This window comes from Rattus norvegicus, chromosome 4 (assembly GCF_036323735.1).
Source record: "Rattus norvegicus strain BN/NHsdMcwi chromosome 4, GRCr8, whole genome shotgun sequence".
Taxonomy (NCBI): Eukaryota; Metazoa; Chordata; class Mammalia; order Rodentia; family Muridae; genus Rattus; species Rattus norvegicus.
The window spans coordinates 6,562,256-6,586,433 of record NC_086022.1 but is presented as its reverse complement, the minus strand read 5'-3'; the positions used below and the strand labels follow the sequence as shown (position 1 = coordinate 6,586,433).

General features: G+C 44.9%; 1 protein-coding gene across 4 annotated transcripts; it reads left to right on the top strand.

Annotated features, from left to right (window-relative positions):
* Positions 1-340: 340 nt before the first annotated feature.
* On the top strand, positions 341-23,503 carry Nom1 (nucleolar protein with MIF4G domain 1). Of its 4 annotated transcripts, XM_039108548.2 has the most exons (11): positions 341-2,523; positions 2,812-2,939; positions 4,155-4,350; positions 6,402-6,725; positions 7,916-8,026; positions 9,157-9,321; positions 10,156-10,277; positions 13,101-13,233; positions 13,618-13,749; positions 16,094-16,203; positions 17,423-23,503. In XM_039108548.2, exons 1-11 carry the CDS (start codon positions 1,597-1,599, stop codon positions 17,595-17,597), a joined length of 2,523 nt encoding a protein of 840 aa, XP_038964476.1. In that variant the 5' UTR covers positions 341-1,596; the 3' UTR covers positions 17,598-23,503. The 4 variants fall into 4 exon arrangements, with proteins under 4 accessions (XP_038964476.1, XP_038964477.1, XP_063142962.1 ...); XM_039108550.2 differs by lacking the exon at positions 2,812-2,939 and having other exon boundaries at positions 2,389-2,523; XM_039108549.2 differs by lacking the exons at positions 13,618-13,749; positions 16,094-16,203; positions 17,423-23,503 and having other exon boundaries at positions 10,156-10,287; positions 13,101-13,238.
* The last annotated feature ends 675 nt before the right edge of the window (positions 23,504-24,178 follow it).

Below are 24,178 nucleotides of genomic sequence, written 5' to 3'. Positions count from 1 at the left end.
CCATCCATCATGGAAAGGAAAGCCTGGGAGAGTGGTTCAGATGATGTCAACAGGAACATGTGTTATAGAATGTTCACGTGGCAACTGCAAAAGCCCCCAACCCCGGCTTTCTCCTTTTCCCTTTCATTTCATCTGGACTCTGCCTAGGAGATAATTAACATAAGCACATCTGGGATGGATGTTTTCCTGTTAACCAGATGGATATGGCCCCATGGACAAACTTAAAAGGAGCCTTAGTGTCCTCAGATAATTGTAAATCCAGCCAGACTAACAATGAAAAGTGACCATAAGTTTGCTTTCTGTAACTGTGATAAGCACTATAACCAAAAAGCAACTAAGGAGGAAAGGTTTATTTAGTTTATGCTTTCACATCAAGTCCACCTTTGAGGGAAATCAGGGCAAGACTCAAAGCAGGAACCTGGAGGTAGGAAGTGAAGCAGAAGCAGTGGAGAAACACTGTTTATTGAACCTCTCTCAGGCTCTGTTCAGCTACCATTTCTATGAGGTGGCTAAAGAAGCTCCATTTTTACGCCAAGCAACCTGATAAGCACTGGCCATTTTTCTATGAATCTAGTCCCTGGATGATAAGTTCCTGGTAGCCCTGACTCTGTGATACACACCAATTCCCACCCAAAAAATGGACAACCATGACTATCTTTGTTATGACCTGACTAACTGCTTTTTTTTTTTTGCTTCTGTAACTTGCTTATACAAATACTCAAAGTCGGTTTTGAGTTGCCTTTACCACTTAACTAGACAGAACAGTCCAGTTTTCGCTTGCTTTCATAGATATCGAAGGTCTTCTTATGATTTTTTTCCTTAAGAAAAAAGAAAACTTTCTTATATCCGTTCTTCAAAGCAATCTCAAATATGGTTCAGAGACTGTTCATCCTGCTAGCAAATAATCAATAAATCTACTTTGATTGAGTCCATGGCCTTTTCCCAGGAGTCCCAGCAGAATCATTGCATTCATTTTACAAAGAGACAGACTCTTTATTCCAGAAATCATCCTTCTTAAAATGTGGCCTTCAGGTTCTGCTCCTTAAAACATAAAATTCTATATATTCAAAGATATATTACAGCATCATTTCTAATATTAAAGTGTTGGAAATAACTGATCAGGTGCAATGCTGTGGGCCTGGAGTTGTAGCTACTTGGGACACTCAGCTGAGGAGTGCTTAGCCCAAGAATTCAAGGTCAGCCTGGGCTACAGACTGAGAAAGTATCTCAAAGGAAAAGAAAAAAAAAACCAAAAATCAAAAAACACAGAAACAGCGTTGACTGCCTTCCCTTGGGTAAACTCGCATGCACGAAAATACGAGAATGTGTGGAAAGATTATGATACAGCCATATGTAGGGTGATTTCCTCATGGCACCCCAAAACAAGAGCTTCAAATTTTAAAGGACTCCATTAGTGTCTGTGACTGCAGCCCTCCGACCAGCAGAGGGGACCTTCCACCAGTCTCGACTTTTAGTCCACAGAAGTTAGCGTACGGAAGTCCCGCCCCTGCCGGAAGTGATGCCATTGAAAAATCCCGGAAGTTACTGGCGTCTGTAGGCGTGGGGCCTGCTGTCTGTGGTGTAGAGCACAGGTTCATGGCTCGCACGAAGTGTAGCGGCGTCCGTCGCGGTCCGGGCGGTGGGAAGGGACCCCTGAAACGGCTACGGCTGGCCGTGGAAGGCTTCGTGCGGGCTACCTCCGAGAGCGAAGCCTGCGAGAATCGCAGCGCTGTGGCGCGCTCCCGGCCTGGCGACCGAAAGAGCCGCAAGGAGCTTCGTAAGAAGAAGCGACAGCTGAGGAAAGTGCGGCGCCTGCAGAGGACAGTAGGCTCCGGATCAGGGGACCAAGAAGGGAATGTCGGCCTTAACGGTGGCCCGGAAACTCGGCCGCGCATTGAGATGAGGCCGACCCCCGCCAAGGCTACAGCAACCCCTGTCAAGGCCAGTGCTCCCTCCGCTAACACCAAGGCCTCGGCGACCCAGCCTAAGGCCAATAGTTCCTACTCCAAGGGTACCATGACTTCAACTCAGGCAAAGGCTAAAGGTGCTCCCGGAAAGCCTGGTCCTGCCACCGCCACTGCCCGGAAGCGGGCACTTCTAGCGGCCAATGAGGAGGAGGACCGAGAGATCAGAAAGCTGGAACGATGCCTCGGCCTCCACAAGCGTAAGAAGGGTGATGGTAGCTCCGTACCGCTCAGTTTCGCGCGCGACGGTCTAGACTACATCCTGGGGGCCCTGGAATATGGGAGAAGCGGTGGCCTGTACGAAAGCAGCGATGAAGAGGAGGAAGGAAAGGTGGAGACTGGACAGACATTCTTGGAGAGTGACCCTGAGAGCAATTCTGAAGAAAGTGAGGAGGACCCAGACTCGCAAGTGCCGCAGGAGGATCAGGAAGATGTAAACTCCCAAAAGGAAGGAGAAACAGAAAGTGGGACAAGAGGAAATAAAGGGAATAAGAAAGTGCGTTTTGCAGAAGTTGTAGAAAAGAGCGAAAGTTCTTTGGAAGATGACTTAGAACATCAGGTATGGCACAAACAACCTGTAGGTCCTCTGGGCTGTCATTCCAAAGTGAGGGGTAGAGTACAGAACAGTATTCGTACTAACACAGTGGCGGCCACAGCCTGCTGAGGAACAGGCAGACCCAGGCTATTCTAGGCATTCATAGAACTTCACTTCGTTAAATAGCAGTATCCTATAATGATAGTTGCTACAAGTTCTCACGGGGTTAGCATTTGGAATAAATAACAACAACAAATAATGCTGGATTTTCCACTGTAAATTTGTGTTTGCAATTTTCTTCCTGTTTTCAAGGAGAGTCACTGTGTTGAAAGTGGTGAAAAGTACATCCCTCCTCAGTTGAGAAGTGAGGAGACAGTAGATGTCCAAAAGAAAGAAGAGCTAGACAGGCTCAAGAAACATGTTAAAGGCCTAATTAACAGGTAACCTTACAGAAATATGATGTACTATCACTTAACTGTAGAAACTATCTGAAAAGCAGGTGATGTGAATTCATCTAGTGGCAAACAGGGTTCTCAGCCCTGAGTCACCATCTGTATTTTTGTTTAATTGTCCATTTTAGGCTTAAAGCATCAGAAGTTTCATTGGAAGCCACATGGGTGGGAATTTGTCACTTACCTTTTCTTGTTGGCTCCCTAGTCTTACAAATGAATTGGAGTCACTTGTCTAAAGCCTTCTCCAGTTCTTTCATGTCCTTCACTCATCCTTGTTCAGGTATTTCTTCCAAGCCCCAAAGATGACCATTATCCTGGCCTTTAGCACCTCATCCAGTTTTGTCAGATTTCAAATATGTATTGTTCTTTTGTTGCTTAACTTGTTATTGTAGATCGCTGGGAATTGCGAAGACAATGTGGGAGGTCCTTTTTGTACTAAAGGACCTGGACAGTGACTCTGCTCATGGCCTGGAGGGCCTGTGTGGAGGTATCACTCCCAGGCTAGATTACAGTTAAAAACAAATGGCCAAGTTGATAGAGTACTCATCTAACATGCACAAACCCGAAGCCCTCCACACCCCATAAACTAGAGGAGGTGGTACTTGCCTGTTTTCCTGAGCCTCAGAAGGAAGAGAGATATTGAAACTGATTCTATGCAGTTTTGTTGCCTGAAGATTTTAGTGTCTGCTACCGATACCAAGGTACATGGCTGTTCTGTCACATTTCCTTCTCTCTCCTCTGTGCTTTTTATTTCTTTTTCATTAAAGCCCATGACATCCTGTAGCTTTGCCATTACCTGTTGTTTTGACAGCAAGTCCAGTTTGAAGCACAGGTACACAATGGGTTTAGGAACTGAGTGTGCTTGTGTCGTCTAAGAGATGAAACAAGTTCATGTTTTTTTCTCTTAACTCACCACCTAGGAGTGATCACTGCCTTTAGGGCATTAGATGAGATTACCTGTAGGTATGTACAGACTGAGGGAGGACCCCAAGGAATGAATGCTTCAGTGGCTGAGCTGTGCTAAAAGACAACGTTCATTATTTCAGCTATTATATAAAGGATAACTGACATTATTTCAGGATTCTAGAGTGTGTTATGAGCAGTACACACCAGGTTTTTGTGGCAAATTCAGGGTGGTTTCTGGTTTAGAAATACACATAAAATAGAATGCATTGGTAACACTTTGCATACATTCCACTGCAGGTTGAGTGAACCAAACATGGCTTCTATAAGTGGGCAGCTAGAGGAGCTGTACATGGCCCACAGCAGGAAGTACATGAACGATACTCTGACTGCTGTCCTCATGGATGCCTGTGTCACTACCTCAACCATGCCCAGCAGACTGATGATGGAGCATGTCTTCTTAGTCAGTATCCTCCACCACACGGTCGGAACAGAGGTACAGCTGCGCCTTTTCTCCATGCCCTAACTATGCCACCTAGAAGAATATTCAAAGGGAGTCAGTGAGGTCGAGAAGCTTAGGAAACTAAGGACAGAGTGACCCAACTATATCAAAAACCCTGCCCTGGCTACCTCAGGAACTGTGCTTCTGTGATAATCTCCCCTTCTGCCCTGCCAAGGGCTATGCTTATTTTTACATGTGAATGTTGGAGTCCATTTTCTTGACATTACAAGCGTAATGGATGCCCTGGACAGCTTTCCTTGTGTCCCATAATCACAGTAATTGACACTGTTCTCTGGCTGCTGTGGTGCTTCCCCCATTCTATACCACACTGGGACAGTTCAGCAGACTTAATCAAAGTGATTTTAGTACAAATGGCATTTCACTGAGTTATTTTAAAAGTCATAGATGTGGCTACCACAGCACATCAAGAATTTACTTGCTTTGAAAACCTGAAATTATTGGTCCTATTTCCCATTTAAACCTTTGCTAATAGCATGAAGGACAATGAGATGACTTGTTCAAGGGGAAGTCATTATAGTACTTTAGCTAATGACATTCACTAAAGCTTGTGCCAGATATGCTATGCTCTCAGGATGCTGATTTCCATTAAACTGTGCTGAGAAAAAGCTCCCAAGAACTCATGGAAGGGGGGGAAAATGTTAAAGATGTTCTTAACTACTGTGTCTTTCCTCAAGCACTCAACACTCAGGCCTTTGCAGATTTGTGCTGGAACTCACATAGCAGAGTCAGTATTAACAACGTGATATCTGTTCATATTTCTAAGTTATACTAGTGTGTTTAATTTTAAAGAAATATTAGAATTTAGATTTTGGCCTGTTACATAATTGGACCTATCTGTGTGCTGAAAACAAACCTGAATTAGTGTCTCAATGTTTCTTGCTCTCTGAAGAATCCTGTCTTTGTTAACACTGTACATGAGCATAACGTGGCATACTGCTATGTGAGGGTGTTCTTAGGTTTTTTTCTAAAGTGAGAAAACCTGAACTGGAAATCAAGCCTCAAGTCTTTAGTTTTGGCTTCCAGAAATGAGTCTTGCCAGTCTGTTGTGTCTTTCTGATTTCTTCAGCTTCAGTGTTTTGCAGTCTAACAGTTCTGTGTGGTCTTGCCCATTATACTCTGAACTGACTGGGTCTCATCAGCCCTCCTTTGTTTGTGTGTCATACCTAATCTAAATTTTACAGTGACTCTGCACATGGCCTCTGACACTAAACCAGGTTACAACCAGCTGCCTACAACCTACTTACCCTTGTCTAGTTCCTGGAGACCCAGACCAAATGCTTTGAACCACACCCAGCGATACTTCCTTGCCGTCTGTCCCAGATCACTCTGTGAGCAGCCCTTTCCCATCTATCACAGTTGCCTACTCATCTCCCAGCTGGATGTCCTGCAAAAGAAAATAGTCACAAGATAATGCTACCAGCAAGGAGGGTCATCACTACAATTTCTGCTTTCAGGATTCACTGCCTTTTGTTCAGAACCACCAAGATTCAAGCCCTGGCCTCCTTTTCCCCAAAACACACATAGGCATTATAAATTGAATGTTCCAGAACAACAAGAGGGCTACTGCCATAGTGGCCTTGTCCAGCTTCCTCAGGCCTCTGCTAGTTCTTGGCCTGGTGCTGTCCCCTGGTTATCATCTTTACATAACATAGGTTCTGACATCAAACTCAGGTTGTTGGGTGGGAAGCAAGCTCCTTTATGCTAAGCCATCTCACTGGCACATTTTTTAAAGAAGTTTTTCCAAGGAGATACAGTAACATCTGGCTAAAACCCGCTTTGTCGTTGATTCTAAAGAAATGAAAGTATCTTTACAGAAAGGATTTGTATGCCAAGGCAAGCACTCAGTTCTGTGTTTGTTATCTAGAATCTTCTCATCCGTATGTGAAGCCTGCATTTCTAGTTACCAGCACCTCAGTTGGGGTTCTTACCCCACCTACCTAATGTTGCACTTTGCAGGTGTTCCTTTGCAGTTTTTACGGCAGGGCCACAGAGGGATGTGATGATGTCTCTTTCATCTCCTTCAGGTTGGTGCTTGCTTCCTTGAAGCTGTGGTGAAGAAGTTTGATGATGTCTATAGAGATGGAGGTGAGGGGAAAGAACTGGACAACCTCTTTACCATGATTGCTCATTTGTACAACTTCCACGTGGTACAGTCTCTCCTCATCTTTGACATTTTAAAGAAGCTTGTTGGAACTTTTACGGAAAGAGACATTGAGCTGATCCTGTTGATGCTGAAAAATGTGGGCTTTGCATTGAGAAAAGATGATGCCTTGTCACTTAAGGAACTGATCACAGAAGCCCAGGCCCAGGCCATTGGTGCAGGCAACAAGTTTCAGGACCAGAACAGGGTAGGAGTGCTGCTTGACCTGCTGAGTATCTATGAGGCACAGATGACAGAATGAAAATGAGTGTCTGGCACAACACTAGCATTCGTGTCCTCATGCTCTGTTCTCTTCTCCTCACCAGCTACTGTGGCTTTGTCCTTAGTCTGCAAACTGACCTTGGTTTGGGAGGGTTTGTTTTTGTTTCCTTGAATTTTTGAAATAGAATCTCACTCTGTAGCCCAGGCTAGTCTCAAACTCATGATCCTCTTCTGAGTGCTGGGGTTACATGTGTATACCACTATACCTTTCTTTTTAAACTCAAGACTTGTTTGTTTTTTTTTTTCATTAAGAAATCATACACATTTTATAGTTATAATGGGTTTGTTTGTTTGTCCTCTCAGAAGTTGTTTCCCAGGAGGCTTGAGTGTCAGCCTGGATTGAATGTTTGGCACTGCTTCTGAACAGCAGAGACTTGGGTCTTACCAACCAGTTTCTCCTATAAAATAGGTCCCACCTCATGTGAAGGGTAGGATGGCACCTGAGAGGTCCTCAAAAAGAAAGGAGAAAGTGACCTATTGAAAAGAACCAGTGTGACCTTTGCCAGAGAAGATAGGCCAGGTCCTCACACATGGGCCTAGGGAGCCAGGTTTTTTTCTTGAGTAGAGGAAGGTCTTCACAGATAGTTGATTGGCAGATCCTGTACTTTGCTGGTCACTTTGACCCCAGTGTAGAATAATAGGAGGGCCAGAGCAGGAAAAGGCTTCAGGAATCTTGAAACAAAAGTAGCATGTGTGAGAGTTGTGGCAGAGGATGCAGCCTTAGGAGTCAGAAGTAATGTTCATGTGATGGGAATTTGGAAGAGGTGAGGCTGGAAGGGAAGATGGCCCTACTTCTGAATGGTTGGTAGTCTAGTTGGCATCTAGATTAAGTCTTGAGGGTGGGTTTGCCATGAAGGATACTACTGAGTCACCCTCATACCAGGACTGGGGTTGTGGAAGTAGAGGAGGGAAAGTCTGGATAGTGCTGAGGTATGAGACTCTACTATTTTAAAAACTGTATCCCTGAATGCAGTGTTGAAGGTAACACAGACTACCTCCAGCTGTGAGTGATCTCATCAGTGGTGCCCCTCTGCTTCAGCTGTGATGTATTTCTTACCAAGCTCAATCATCGGTGACTGTTAGTGATGAGTTTGGGTGGATTTCTTTTCCCTTAAGGTACGGTTTATGTTGGAAACAATGCTGGCTCTGAAGAACAATGACATGCGTAAAATCCCTGGCTATAATCCTGAGCCTGTGGAGAAGCTGAAGAAGTTGCAGAGAGCTCTGGTGAGTGATACCCTACTCTGTCCTGAACCTCCATACCATTATGGACCCAGGGTGACAATAGTTCAGGCTATGTTGAGCACTAGTCTTAGAAACTGTACATCTGGCCAAGCAGTAATGGGTATACCTTTTTTTTTTTTTCATTTATTTATTCACTTTACATTTCGATTGTAGCCCCTTCTTCCTCCCAGTCCCCTCACGTAGCCTCTCCCCCATCTCCCTATCCTCTTCTCAGAGAAGTGGGAGGCCCCCGTGAGATCACTCCACCCTGGCACATCAAGTCATTGCAGGATTAGGGGTATCCTCTCCCACTGAGGCCAAACAAGGTGTCTCCAGAACAGGATCCACAGGCAGTCAGCAATATAGGGACAGTACCCACTTCAGTTGTTGGGGGACCTACATGAAGATCAAGCTGTACATTTGCTACATATGAGTGGCATACACCTTAAAATCCAGCCCTCAGGAGGCAGAAGCAAGGTCGAGCTCTCAGTTTGAGGCCAGCCTGGTCTACAGAGTGAGTTCTAGGACAGTCAAGACTGCACAGAGAAGCCCTGTTTTGAAAAACCAAGAAGGAGGAAGAGGAAGGAGGAAGGAGGAAAACCAAGAAAGGTAGAGGAGGAGGAGGAAGAAGAGGAGGAGGAGGAGGAAGGGGAGGAGGAGGAGGAGGAGGAAGAAGAGGAGGAGGAGACGACAGAGATGGGAGGAGGGGATTGTACATCAGTAGTGATAATTCCATCAAATTAGTTGACTACCCATATGAATCTTCTAAGGTGCTAAACTCAGGCTGTATGATGGCTTCCTCTGTTGGTACTCAGAAGACCAGGCCCCAAATGGAACCAGGAAGCTCTCCTCGAGTGTTCAACCTGTAGTCCTGGCACAAGATGGTCATCATGATCATTCTGAGTCTTTAGTCACATAGCCATTGGTACAGGTCCTAGGTCACACACAGTTGAATGGTGGACCCACAGACTTGACACAACATTGAGGTGATGGCTCTTTGTGGCCTTTTTCCAATCAATTGTCTGTGATTCACTGCCGTAGTCGTACACCAAAACTGCCATTGTCAAAGAGATCATGAAAGAAGTGCAGGTGTGAATAAGCTGAAATACTTCTGAGCCTTTTCTTTTAATCAGGTTCGAAATGCTAGCTCAGGTTCTGAGACTCAGCTTCGCATCTCCTGGGATGGCATCTTGAATGCAGAGCAGACTGGTCGCTGGTGGATTGTGGGGTCTGCATGGAGTGGGACCCCAATGATTGAAAACCATCACACACACCTGCAGAAGCCACTTGCAGGCACGGTATGAAGACCTTGTTGGCTGCCTGGCTATACACACCCTGGTGCATTTGAAGCCTGTTCTGCTTAAAGTAGCTCCCTGCTCATGTCAGCCTATGATTAATTGAGTTTCTCTGCTTCTTAAGAATTTTTAAAAGTTTCAACCCCAGGGACTGGAGAGATGGCTCAGCGGTTAAGAGCACTGACTGCTCTTCCAGGGGTCCTGAGTTCAAATCCCAGCAACCACATGGTGGCTCACAACCATCTGTAATAGAACCTGATGCCCTCTTCTGGTGTGTCTGAAGCTACAGTGTACTCACATACATAAAATAAATAAATATATCTAAAAAAAAAGTTTCAACCCCAATTCAGACAAAATCTAGAAATTGAATGAGAGAGGTGAGAAAATGAAACTCATTTGATAGGGGCTGTTATTGGAACTCAGCAACATGCTGTTCCCAGAAGGTATAGGTTCTGGACCCTGCTGTGGATTCAGATTGTAACTCCAGTGTCCTTGTCTTTCCTGCCCGGGAACCCCACTTGGTAGTTGTGGCTCCTAAGCTCTGGCAGCAACTTGTGTCTGAACTTGGTCTTCACCTGTGCCCAGATCTGATCCACAGGTCTCATTACCTCCAGAGAAGGCTTCCACTGAGCTTTTCTTTTGCAGATTTGCCCAAGAATACAGGCTTGGTACTTAGTGCATACATGCAAACACAGTTTATAGTCACAAGTGTTCAAGTGTGAGTGTTACTCTTCAGAATTCAAGTTTAGACACATGCTAGAATAGTGTCCTGTCTCTGAGGAGACTGCTTTCATTGAGATAATGGAGTGGTCTGGAAACTGATGGTTCTCTTTTCAGGCTAGCTCTAAGATGCTGGAGCTTGCCAGGAAGCAGAGGATGAACACTGATGTCAGGAGGAATATATTCTGTACTATGATGACAAGTGAGGACTTCTTGGATGCCTTTGAGAAGCTGCTGAAGTAAGCATTGGTGGGAACACTTTTTGATTTTTATTTAATAGACATGATAGAAATTGATCTTGGTTTTAGCTTTTGGATAATTTGAGGAACTGAATCTTTCCTATTACTGCCCTCTTACCTGGGCTTGAGGTCTCATGCGACCCCCATAACACATTGATCCCTGCTAGTATATCCTTGGTAAATAGCGCTGTGTAGTGCCAAGATTTTAGAGTTTGGCTAGCAATGTTAGGTAACCAGCCACCTGATTAGTCTGTTAGGGCTGTTGATTATTGAGAATTATTATTTCTGTCTTTCAGACTCTTGATGTAAAACTTACAATATATTTTCTATAATTAGTTGTAAATTTTACAAAGTATTTCTAAAATAAACTTAGAAATAAGTACAAGTCTGATGATTGGGTCTCTGAACTGGGCCTTGTTGATATGAACAACAGTGCCAGGCTCTGGCAGCAGCTTGTGTCTGAACTTGGTCTTCACCTGTGCACAGATCTGATCACCTCCTGAGAAGGCTCCCACTGAGCTCTTCTTTTGCAGATTTGCCCAAGAATACAAGCTTGGTACTTAGTGCATACATGCACACACAGTTTATAGTCACATGTGTTCAAGTGTGAGTGTTACTCTTCAGAATTCAAGTTTAGACACATGCTAGAATAGTGTCCTGTCACTGAGGAGACTGCTTTCATTGAGATAATGGAGTGGTCTGAGAACTGATGGTTCTCTTTTCAGGCTAGCTCTAAGATGCTGGAGCTTGCTTCTTCTGTTTCTGAAACCTTACTATATGCTGAATGTATGTAGTCTCCTACTCACTGCTGGCATGGTGGTATAACCTGTTACCCTAGCACTTGAGAGGCCAAAGCTGGAGACATGCTTCCAGGCCAGCCAGGATACAAAAGAAAGGGCATACCAGACTTAGCAGCGACTCCCTGGGACTGTAACTCAACAGTGTGAGGCCCTGGAGTCCAGCATTGCAGTTTTGTTTTGTTTTGTTTAATCACTGTCTGTTCTTGTGGATATTTAACCTCATGGATTAATTAGTACAGCTGAAATGAAACTGGTTGTTTGGATGACCCACATACACATTGAGCAGCATGCTGCTTCTGTTGGGGTTTGTTGTTTGGGGAAGTTGTGGGGATAATGTGGCAGCAGATTTGCTGTTTTCTCCTAAGTCTAGAGCCTTTGTCTCCAACCATTGAATTCAAAGGACTAATGTTGGGTCTAGGACATGGCTCAGTGGTGGAGGGTTTGCCTAGCATGTACAGGACTGTGTGGCATGCGCAGGGCAGTTCATTCTGCTCTTAATATGCCTCCTCACTGTCACAAGAAGAAGAAAGACAAATCAGTTGCCAAAAACTCAAACGCTGTATGTTCTTCCACTGTTGGGTAGACACCAGCTATGGGTCCTCTTGGCGTCTGGGATACTTGTCAGTCAGCTCTACAGAAGGCTGAGCACCCAAGCTCACACTAGCACCCAAGCTCACATTAGCACCCAAGCTCACACTAGCACAGGTAATTCTAAAGGATTCTTTGCCCAGGCCAAGGAGTCAGTCTTGACTTCATGACTGTTGATGTGTTTATATAGCAGACCTAGAGGCTCAAAAAATACATTTTTGGTGGCCTCTGTTTCAAAGAGAATGCCTGCTACAAAGAAAGGAAGGAGGTTTAGTGGCTGTGGAACTTACTGTGCTTCCACTGTGGTGGCTACTACCAGACACTTGGGACTACCCACACTCACAGGACTATACAAACAACACAGTGGGTTTTGCTGTGAGTTTTACCTGGAGAAGGTTTCCCTATACAGCTCAAGTTGGTCTTGAGCTTCACACCTGCATAAGAATATAAACCAGTCCTCAGCTTTGTACCCAGTATTCAACTTGGGAGTTGTGTTGTACCTTACACATTAGGCTGTGTTATTGAAAAAAACTGAGGCCCAAAGAAGCTAGAAACAAAAGTGGACTGTGGCTGTCACCGTCCTCTTAACCAACTCAACTCATTTGCCACTGGACTCCTCAGATAAGGAGAAGATGATTTTGCCATAAAAATTGAAAGCAGGCCTCACCACCCAGCCCTCACCACCCAGCCCTCACCATCTGCACCAGATAGGAGAGCTGGCCCTGCACCTTATGGGCCTCAGCACTCTGAAGCATAGACCCTGCACCTCACCTGGGCAGCACAGTAGTGACTAAGTGATCCTAGTGACTAAGGTGCATGAGCCAGCCCCAAGGACATAAGGACAGGACAGCTGACCCTCCCCTTGCCAGCTGGTTCATTGGTGAACTAGCCAGAGCAGTGCTAGAGAGCTTGCCCTGGTGGTATTGGGCATAGGAGGACTGGTGGGCTGACCAACTCAGCTACCTCCCAGGTCCAGAACCAGGGCTTTGAGTTGGCCTGCCCAACATCTACCCCATCTATGGACTTCTGGAGCATGTGAAGTCCTACAGATCCAAAGCTGCAGGATCTCCATATTACAGGGCAACAGCAGACTAAGAGAACTCCCCATATGGATCCAGTATTGATAGTATAGCAGAAGCCAGAGACCTCAAACCAGACCAGTGGCACGTTGCAATGAATATTTGCAAGTAAAGATGTTTGGACAAAAGGTTATATACTGTGTGATAGACCATGACATGCTGCAGCCCCCACCACAAGATGATTTGTTTGTTTGTTTTAATTCTATCTTCTTTTGGAGAGGCGATTGCAAGGGCAGGTACAAAGGGATGAGGAGATGAACGGCATTGGGGTATGTGATATGAAATCACAAAGAATCGATAAAATGTTAAACAGAAAACTGAAAGACTATATTCTTAGTCTGACTGTTTGTCTGTAGGCTTGGGCTGAAGGACCAGCAGGAGAGAGAAATAGTTCATATCCTCATGGACTGCTGCCTGCAAGAGAAAACCTACAACCCTTTCTATGCTTTCCTGGCCAGCAAGTTCTGTGCCTATGAAAGGAGATTCCAGGTAACCTAAGACCACCAGTACATCCGCCTGGCGCATTACCAGGAGTTTCGTGCCCCTCGTGGGACAAAGTAACAAGGATCCAGGCCAAGGCAGCTTAGCTGTTACAGCTAGAATGATTGTGCTGACTGGATGCCTCTAGTTGTTTAAGGCACTAAAAACCTTTCTTCAAAGCTGTGTGTTAACGTGTGGGACAAAACTTCAAAAGGGACTTCTATGATGGTATCAGGATGGTATCAGGAAGAAAGACAGTGAAGTTGTTCCTATTCCCAGGAACTGGGTTATTGACAAGTGACTAAGAAATAGGGTACCTTTAAAGTAATTTCTGGTAAGTTGTTCCAATGATTTGCATTTTAACTTTTTTCTTCTTTACTGTTTATTAACCAGATGACTTTCCAGTTCAGCATATGGGACAAATTTCGGGACTTAGAAAATTTGTCAGGCACTAAGTTCTCAAACCTAGTTTATCTGCTGACACACTTGTTGAAGACAAAGTCGCTTCCACTTTCTGTTCTAAAGGTTTGTATAGTGCAAGAAATTAATATAAGTAGCTAAGACAGTATAAATTATTTTGTATATTTTAAAATGTATTTTTTGAGATTGTGATGTTTTGAGCAGTTTGGGGATGGGGTATTGGAGGACAGGGTTTCCCTGTATAGTCTTGGCTGTTCTGGAACTCGCTCTGTAGACCAGGCTAGCTTTGAACTCAGAGATCTGCCTGCCTCTGCCTCCCAGTGTTGAGATTAAAGGCAAGTACACATACACACTAGCTATGAAGTGTTTTCATTAAAATAGCCATCACAGAAATGCCCAGGCAGCACACTCTATAAATTCACTTAGACTATAGTGTCCAATTATAAGTTTGCATCAGTTTGTTTTGTTTTGTTCTGCTTTATATTTAGTGTGAGTGTGTACGTGCGTGCGTGCGTGCGTGCTTGCTTGCGCTGAGGTCACAGATCATCTGGGAGTATAGAGTGAAGTAGAACTTTGTTTTCAGGGTTACTATTGCAAGTCAGGGCAGGAACTTGGAGGCAGGTGCTTTCTTATAGAACCCAGGACAGTCAGCCTAAGATGGCCTCACCCACAATGGGCTGAGCCCTCCTACATCAATCACTACAGCCCAGCTTTTGTTTTTCCCTCCTTTTCTTGAGATAGGCACTACAGTGTATCTTAGAGAGACATTTTCTCAATTGAGCTTCCTTCTTAGGTGACTCTAGTTTGTGTGAAGTTGACATAAAACTAGCCAGGACAGACTTTGCTTATAAAGATGCAATTGTGGATCTTCACTGCAAAATACCACAAGACTGTAGTTCACCACCCTACACTTGGGGTCTTCAAAGCCTTGAGACACCAGTACAGAAGGCAGTGAAGCACAGGAGGTAGGGATTCCTGACCTTCTAACAAGACTAAAGGAGGTAAACAGTAGAGACAAGTCAAGATGCTAACTTGATGTAAGTTCAGTGTCCTGTGACATTGTTGATCTGCAGGGCAGCATCCTATGCGTTTGAATTTCCTGCCTTTCATCAAAGTTTCTACTCATAATTTCCTGGTGACCATGAGAAGTAGGCAGGAACCAGTTGTGTGTGGTAGGGCTTATACTAGGGTTCTCCCGAGTAAAAGACTTATAGAATGAATCGAAATCGATATGTAGAAAGAGGATTTATTAGAATGACTTACAGGCTGCAGTCCAGCTAATCCAACAGTGGCTATCTGAACAAAAAGTCCAGGAACCAGTAGTTGTTCAGCCCAGGAGGCTGGATGTCTCAGCTAGTCTTCAGTATATACTGCAATCACAAAGGAGAAGACTCTAATGCTAGTGAAGGAATGGACTTGCTAGCAAGGCAGGGCAAGAAGGCAAAACACAAAAGATCCCTCCTTTCTTGTCCTTACATAGGCTTTGAACAAAAGGTGTAGTCGAGATTCTAATTAAAAGTGAATCTTCCTACTTCTAATTAAGCAAAAACATCCCTCACAGGTGAGCCCTCCATTTCAGAATTTTAGTTAATTCTAGATGTAGTCCAGTTGACAACAGGAGTAACCAGCATAGAGCACATCCCTGACCTTGTTCCTGGGCTCATGTTTGTACCCCTGAGCTCTTCTCGAGGAAGCTACTCTTTAATATAGTATTTATTCTTGTTCATAGGCTTTTTTCTACCCTGTATCTAAACAGAGCATATGTGGGCATTGTTCAGGCCTCTATGGGCAGAACCTTGTCACCACACCCTGTCCTCTTGCAGCTTTTCCTTTTTTTCAAATAAGATGAAGGGCATTTTATTAGCATTTTAAAAAGGGAAAACCACAGGCAAGCTGTAAAACCTCAGTAGCTGGAGAAGAGAAGGGAAAATGACCATGCCATTTAAGCTGGCGTAGAGGTCAGACACAAGAAGAAATGTCCTTCCTGATGGGATGAGTTGGAGGAGGAAGAGTGTTAAGGAAAGAATACTGTGAAGCTCTCTCAAATTCAACTTGAGCTTGTTTCCTCCATGTTGGTGTCTGTGGTTGTCTAGGCATAGTGTCTTTATCCTACAGCTAAAAATAAGATGCTTTGCTCAGTTTTTGATGCTCTTCTAGGAAATGTGTGTGTGCGCACGCTTATCTAATCCTCTGTGTGGAATTCCTAAAGAGTAACTACTTCAGAGGACAGAGAACTCCAATCCAGGGTTTGGAGTATATGTACCCTGTAGCTATGATCCCCACTGCATTCCAGCTCACAGCCTAGGAACCAGCTCACCTTGCCAGTGGTACTCTGTGTCATTGCAAGCAGTTGGCTTCTGACAGCCAGTATTACAGTGAGTGGGAAGGGCCACAAACCATGGTAAAACTGAATCAGCATGATGGTGCTTTCCTATCTCCTGATCCTTAGGTAGTTGAATTTAGTGAATTGGATAAACCCAGAGTTCACTTCCTGCGGAGAGTGTTGACTGAGCTGTTGATGGAAACAGAAGACGATGACCTGGTTGTGATTTTTTCAAGGTATGTATCCTAATTGGACATAGGAAAAAGGCAGAGATTGCATTGTGAGCCAGCGTGAGGTCACTCCCATTTCACTCTGTTGGTTTATAAAGCCAGGCTTGTGTGTAGTACACAGTTTTTGTCCTAATTCTAAGGTATAATGTTTATGCACTAGACCAAAGAAATGCAAGACTTGCCTAACACAGAACAGTGACTTATGACAAGTCATAAGCTGTGCCTTGGGTTCATTTCATCTTCTTCTTTTGTGGTCCTGGGACTTGAGCCCAATCTCAGCATCTGCTTCTACCACTGAGTCTTATCCCTAGCCCTCAGGAAGATAAACATGGACATTGTGGTTCACAACTGTAGTCTGAGAAGCTAAGGCAGAAGAATTGGTACAAGCTTAAGGCTAGTCTGGCATACCCAGTGAATTTCAGAGCAGACTAACATACAGAGTGAGGTCCTGTGTCCAAAAAAAAAAAAATGGATTTTTATTTTGTTGAGTTTTTTATTTTGTCTTTGAGACAGGATCCCACCGTATATCCCTGGCTGGCATGGGCCTTGCTATGAAGACCAAGCTGGCCTCAAACTCACAGGTCTACCTGCCTTTGCCCTCTGCCTCACCTGTGCTAGTATTAAAGACATGCACCACCACACCTGACAAAAGAAGTTGGAGCTGGGTGGTAGCACACACCTTTAATCCCTGTACTCAGGAGGCATTAGGCAGGTGAATCTCTTGAATCCAAGGCCAGCCTGGGCTACAGTGCAAGTTTCAGGATAGCCAGGGCACAGAGAAACCTTGTCTCAGAATAAAGCAGAACCACAAATTAGATAGCTAGATACGTAGGTGGATGGATGGATTCTGGGTGCGACCAGGTGTGGCAGCATATGCCAGTAATCCTAGCACCTCAAAGATTGAGGCACTAGGGTCACAAACTTGACACCACCCTGGGTTACCCTCTCCTTTAAAAGAAGCCAGGAATAGTGACATTCTTGCGGTTACACCTTTTCTAGAGGCTGAGCCAAGGATGATTCTTTGAGTCCAGGAGTTGAGGCCAGCTGGTTAGAGTGTCTTAGTAGTAGATACTTGCCTATCTTATTACGAGACCCTGGGTTTTACACAATCATCCAAAAACCCCCAAGTGCCTAAAAGTAGGTTTGGTCTTGCTTCTTGAGGCACTAGGCACTAAGATCTCAAAGACAAGCTTCTCCCTGACCTCTGTCTCCCATTTCCTTTCAGAGTGTCTAGCAACCCAAAACTGGGAATGTTGCGAGAAGGCCTGAAGCTCTTCATTAGCCACTTCTTACTGAAGCCTGCACAGCCTCAGCAGAGTGCTGAGAAGGCCAGTCTGCTGCGAGAGAGGGCCGGTCTTGCCTCTAAGTCTTTACAGGGCAAAGCCATCCTGAGGATGTAAACAAAGAACAGGGAGCATTTGACCAAGAGATGTGATTTCTGAGTTCAAGACCATCCTGCCTTTGTAAGAGCGGGAGGAGTTATGCCATGTTCTGTCATGGTTTAAATACTGTATTTTCAGGGTTGTACTGTGTACTTCAAGTGTATATGTGTATACAGCAGGTCAGAGGAAAGGGGGAAAGAAGATGGGAATTAAACCCTGAGGGGAGGGTTGGGAATCATAAATTGATGGCTTTTTAATCATCTAAAATGTTAAAAAAAAAAAGTTTAAAAGCTGGGGCTGGGGATTTAGCTCAGTGGTAGAGCGCTTACCTTGGAAGCGCAAGGCCCTGGGTTCGGTCCCCAGCTCCGAAAAAAAGAACAAAAAAAAAAAAAAAAAAAAGTTTAAAAGCTGGGCACATGGTATCACATGACTTTAATTCCACCACTTGGGAGGCAGAGGCAGGCAGATCTCTTAAGTTCCGGGCCAGCCTGGTCTACATAGTTCTAGGACAGCCAGAGCAAATTGTGCGACCCTATCTCAAAAAGAAAAAGTTCAAATCCCCTAAGAGACTGGTGCTTAGGCTCTGATATCTCCACTCAGCAGTCCCACTGACTTCAAGGAGGAGAGAGAGAAGAACAGAGATAAAATGATTGTGTCAGGTAAGGGTAGCATGGGCTCACAGTCTGAAGAAGGAATGGCCTTGGATACATGACTTCCATCCTTAAAGTTTGCTTTCTCTCTCAAGTGCTGCAGACTTGGCTAACCCTGACCTTCAGTTGTAACTAAATAGAAGTAGAAAAGTCCTAAGTCAGAGCTTTTCGCGCAGCAGTATTCTGTGCAGAGTGCCCTTTCGAGGCATGCAGGCAGGCACAGACAAGGGATGCTGCTCCTATGTGACTCACCCCTTCGGTTAGACTTTTAACAGCACATCCCTGTAGCAGTGTGTTTGAAATGACTGTGTACAGTCAGGAAGTCTCCATGTGGATCCCTGAGAACTGAGCCATGAAGTGAGCTAGCAGTGTCTGCTGCTGTTCTTGTTGCTATGACAAACCTGACAAGAGTGCATAAGGAAGGGTGGCCTGGGCTCATACAGTGTATACACATCATAGTGGGGTATCAGGCAGCAAGAGCTCAAGGCATCTTGTCACATTGCATCTGCAGTCAGGAAGCAGAGAGAGACACAGGTACTTGGCTCACTTCTCCTTTTCATTAAGTCCAAGCCCCAGCCAAGGCATAGTGCCATCCATGTTCAGGACATCCACCCAAATTAGCCCAATCAAGAAACTCTCACAACCACTCGCAGAGGTTTGCTTCCTAGGTGATGTGGAGCCTATCAAGTGGGCAGCGTATCTAGATCTGGGGTTAGGAGTGAACCATAGTGGAACACTTGCTCGGACTCTAGGCACCCCTCAGCTTTACACAACAAAGTGTGGTTTACTTACCTTTTCTGAATTTTATTTATATGTGAGTGTATGGACATGTGTACAAGTGAAGGCCAGAAGAGGGTGTCCTGGAGGTCGAGTTCCAGGTGCTTGTGAGCAGCCTAATTGGGGTTGTGGGACCCAAACTGAGTTCCTTTTAGGAGAACAGCAAGCACTCTCAAGCCAGATCTCTAGCCCCAGGTATGTCTTCCTCCCCACCCGACCCCATGGAATTAAAGGCATATATCACCACGTCAGGCCCAACTCTGTGTGTGTGTCAGTGTGCTTATAGTAAAAGAACTAATGTATAAGCTTGGTGCAGTGGCACACACCTTTAATCCCAGACTTTGGATGCAGAGGCAAACAGATCACTGACAGTTCTCATCCAGCCTGGTCCTCAGTAAGTACCAGGACTAAAGAACCTGTCACAAAAGCAAACATGTATAGAATCACTTTTTAAAGGGGGAATTTTATCTGTAAAATAAAAGTGTAAATTTTGGGGTTGGGGATTCAGCTCAGTGTAGAGCGCTTACCTAGTAAGCGCAAGGCCCTGGGTTCGGTTCTCAGCTCCAAAAAAAAAAAAAAAAAAAAGAAAGAAAAGTATAAATTTTATGTAAAAATAAATTACTTTTAAGCTATTTTCTGTAGTGTGTCACCACCACTGACACTGAGGCTGACTTGTCTCATGGCTTGTTGGCTTGGATCCATCCCAAAAGCTGCTGACACAGTGTAAGAATGTCCATACTTGGTTCACCACCAGACTCTTCCCTTTATCATGTGACTTTTCTGAACAAAACAAAACATATTGGATACCAAGAAGCCATGTCCAAATGGAGGAGACAGCTGCGTGTAGAGGGTTATTAGCCTTCTGAGTTGACTCTAGATGGACAGTGTCTGAGGTGATATCTCTATTTCTAATGTGTTAATCTTACTCTACATTAAGAAGCAGAACCCCCTTTCACCACTTGATATCACTGTGTACTCTTAGATCCCTATTTTACCTTAATGTAGGCCATGCTTGATTCAAGTGTGCTTTTCAAGACACAGGAAAATTTTCATGGAAAGGATTTCATTTCTCAACGAATTCTCTTGGCTTGGTTTATTTATATGTGGAGTGTTTTGCTCATGTGTATGTTGTAAGCTGCTGTGTGAATGCTGTGAACCTGGGTCCTCTGGAAGAGCAGCAAGTACTTGTAATTGTTTAGTCATCTTTAAGGCACTTTGTCTGATGACATACTAACAGCTACGCAGTTTCAGTGAATGCAGTTTGATGAGATGGGGATAAGCATGCCCACATGAAACTGTCACCATCATTAAGGTCATGCTGTGTCTTCTGGATTTCAGGTCCATTCCCATCCCTTATTACTGTGGCTTGCATTCAGGTAGTCACTTAATGTCAGGTGTGTTTAAGTACATGAGACAGCTGTTAGCTGTGGTCCCCATGCTTTGAAGTGTAATGCCACAACTTCCTCCATTGCTGTTGGTACCCTGGAACATCACTGCCCCCAGCCCTTGACAAGAACCATCCTTTTTCTGCTATTGAGTTTGTTTTAGAGATCATGGCAAGGTGAGATGCATGTGTTTCTGCATCTCACTTACTTCACTTAATGGTGCCATCCATCTCATTCGTGTGGTCATAAGATAGGACTGTTCTCTCTGAGAAAGCTAAGTGTGTATTTGAACAGCACACTCTCTCTCCATTCTCCCATCCTTAGGAAGTCAGGCTCTGGGGAGTGCTGCTGCAGTGAACACAAGAATGCCATGTCTCTGGCACTCGGACCTCAATTCTAGCAGTGGGCTTATTGTACCCTATGGCATTTCTGTTGTTAGCTTTTTGAGGAACTTCACTGTTTTGCATACTGGCTGTACCAATTTTCATCCAGACCACACAATACAAACCCTGTCATCACTTGTTATGATCCCTTGTTTCAGCAGTAGCCATACAGACAAGTGTGAGGTGAAACCTCACTGTGGCTTTGATTCAACATTACTGTTGGCCATTTTATATCTACTTCGGAGAAAAGCTCATTCATCCTTTGCCCAGCTTTTGTCAGGGTCTTCTATCACAACAACAGAAATGAAATTAGAACTAAGAGGCTAGTGTTTTGATCTGTTTTAGTCCTTTTAGCATACCATCCCACTGTTCTCTGCAGTTTCTGCCAAGGACTTTAGCAGTCTTATAGAGGGAAGGTGGTCCTTGGTAGTCTCCTTTCTCGATGCTTCCACAATTCTCTTTGACTCTCTCGTTGAACAGTTTGGTTGTAAGATGTCTCAGTCAAGACCACTTCATCTCTCTAGGGTTCTTTGTCATGATCTGGGGATTCACTTAGCCTCCAGCTTTAAAGTTTCAGTTACTTCTCTTTAAAAGCCCCTCCCTCACATTGTGGGATCCTGTGCTACGTGTTTTAACATATGTCATGCTCATAACATAGGTCATACAGGACTCATAAGTCATGAGTCCTGTAGGATTCTTTTTGGTTTTGTTTTTCTGTTTTGTTTATTTGGTTGGTTGTTTTTGGAGACAGGGTTTCTCTGTGTAGCCCTGGCTATCCTAGAACTCACTCTGTAGACCAGCCTGGTCTCAAAGTCAGATCCACCTGCCTCTGCCTCCCAAGTGCTAGGATTAAAGGTGTGAGCCACCACCACCCAGCTCCTGTAGGATTCTTTGCTCTTTTTTTTTTTTTTTTTTTTTTTTGGTTCTTTTTTTTGGAGCTGGGGACCGAACCCAGGGCCTTGCGCTTCCTAGGTAAGCACTCTACCACTGAGCTAAATCCCCAGCCCCTTCTTTGCTCTTTTTATTCCTTGTCTTTTCGTTCAGTATATAGATAGTTTCCATATCTGCTGAGAGCTTTGCAGGGTCTTCTGTTTGACTATGTGCACTGTTGACGCTCCCTGGAAGTCCATAGTTCCTGTATTCGTGTTCTTTGGTTCTGAATTTCTAAGGCTCTTGAGGTTTCTTTCTCTTTATAATGCCTTGTTCAGGTGTTACTCTCCTTGCTTGGTGGTCTTGCTGTGTTCCTTTGCAGATCAGTGAGCTGCTTTAAGATCCTTATAATGCCTTGTTAGGCTATTTGCTGCCCTCATGTCTCAGGTTATGCCTCTGGAGCTCAACTTAATTTCATTGGTGCTTGCTGTCAGTGTGCTCTCAAGCCTTGCGTCATTGTCCTGTGTCTTAAGAAGCAGATGCTTTCTGCTTTTACTAACCTGACTTGGAAAAAGCTTCTACACCATCCTAGCCAGGGTTCAGGTACATGCAAATATATGAGCCTCTGGGGGACAGTCACATTGAAACCACCACAGAGCTGTAAGTATGGGAGTGTGCCATTCATTTCTGAGATGAACTATACGTGTGTGTCTATTGCTATGATGAAACAATGATCAAAAGCAACCTGCGGAAAAGGTTCTTATTTGGCTTACATGTCCTGAACTGAGGACAGTCAAGGCAGGAGCTCACAGAGGATGGAAACCTAGAGGCCAGAAGGAATGCTGCTCACTGGCCTGCTTTGCCTGCTTAGAGCACTCGGAACACTAGCCTCTGGCACTGCCCACAGTGGAGTGGGCCTCACACAGCAGTCACTGGTCAGGAGATGCCCTGGCCCCTCACACAGCAGTCACTGGTCAGGAGATGCCCTGGCCCCTCACACAGCAGTCACTGGTCAGGAGATGCCCTGGCCCCTCACACAGCAGTCACTGGTCAGGAGATGCCCTGGCCCCTCACACAGCAGTCACTGGTCAGGAGATGCCCTGGCCCCTCACACAGCAGTCACTGGTCAGGAGATGCCCTGGCTTGTTTGCCATTTTATGCTCACCCCTAGCCCCACCTCCAGAGTGTTTGAGACAGGGTTTCTTAGTGTAGCCCTGCATGTCCTGGAACTAGCTCTGTAGACCAGGCTGACTTTGAACTCAGAAATCTATGTGCCTCTGTGCTGTGCCCAGCTCCAGCACCATCTTTTGGAGAGTCCTTCCTCTCAGAGACTCTAGCTATGTCAGGTTGGCACAGTGTGCCACTCATTTCTGAGATACCAGGTTTTCTTCCTATCCCCTTTACAGAATAGGGAAGGAATCTTGTGAATGTCATGTGTATCAGTGTGTTTATGCATGACATTTATGAATGCACTAAGCCTGGCTTCACAAAGATGACTCAGATGCCCACCCAACACTCTAGCAGTCATACCCTTCCCATTCTATATCTCTGGTTTCCCTTCTGTGTGATAAACATGCACTTGCCCAGTCACACATTACACAAAGTGCTGTTAGGTTGAAAGACTGAAAGACTGTAGAGAGCTTTGGGATTAGTTCAAGATGTGTTTCCGGGTCCTCTGGGATTGGTGAAAAGCGGGCAGAACCAAAGCACCTGATGCTGAGTTGGAGACTGATTCTCCTTTCCATGGTCTGAAATGAAGATAACACCATTGTTTCTGTTTGTATTCCACTTGAGCCCTCCCTCTGTCCTCCTAATTTATGGGTTGTAAATTACTTTTAACAAACCATTATAATCATGAAGTTTTACTGTGTGCTGTGTCCTTCTGACATATTCCAGACAAGAAACCTTTGAAACTCCAAATATTCTTGTTTATCAGTAAACCAGATGTGTTCTCTGGTGTGCCACAGCTGTGAAAGTATGGCTTATTGCCAGGGCAGCTGCTGTGTGAGTGTGTGTGGTTCTGATTAAATGGAGATACATGTGCCAGGAATTGTACATTAAAGCCAGCAGGCTATGGCTCTCAGAGGATCCCTCACCTCACCTTGAATGTAGGCCTGCCTTTTTGCCATCTCAGTAGGCTACTGAGATTGAGTGAGGCACAGATGCCCTGGGGTCTCCCTGTTTTCCCCCCATTGTTCTCTTGACATATCATGAGAAACTACATTAAAACTGCCTGCCTCTACCTGGCTTGACTGAGATGCAGGACCCATGTCTTCCAACTTCCCTTTCTTCTAACAGCACCATTCTGCATTCTGTAAGCATCTCCTGAGGCCATCGCCCTCTCCTACAACCTTGGAGCTGTCTACACTCACCATATGTGGCTTGCTTCCTTTCTCTGGCCTACCATGACTAACAGGGCTGGGTCAGGATGGACCCCAAGTCACCCAACTTCAAGCTTCCAGAATTCCACCAGCCAGGGCATCCAGTGGAACCATGTCTCATAGTCATGGATTCTGGAGGATGGGTGGGAGGGA

Coding starts and splice junctions, on each gene's coding strand:
- Nom1 (XM_039108548.2), top strand. CDS start 1,597: ATGGCTCGCACGAAGTGTAGCGGCGTCCGTCGCGGTCCGGGCGGTGGG. Junction 2,940..4,154: donor GTTAAAGGCCTAATTAACAG/GTAACCTTACAG, acceptor ATTCCACTGCAG/GTTGAGTGAACCAAACATGG. Junction 6,726..7,915: donor AGTTTCAGGACCAGAACAGG/GTAGGAGTGCTG, acceptor TTTTCCCTTAAG/GTACGGTTTATGTTGGAAAC.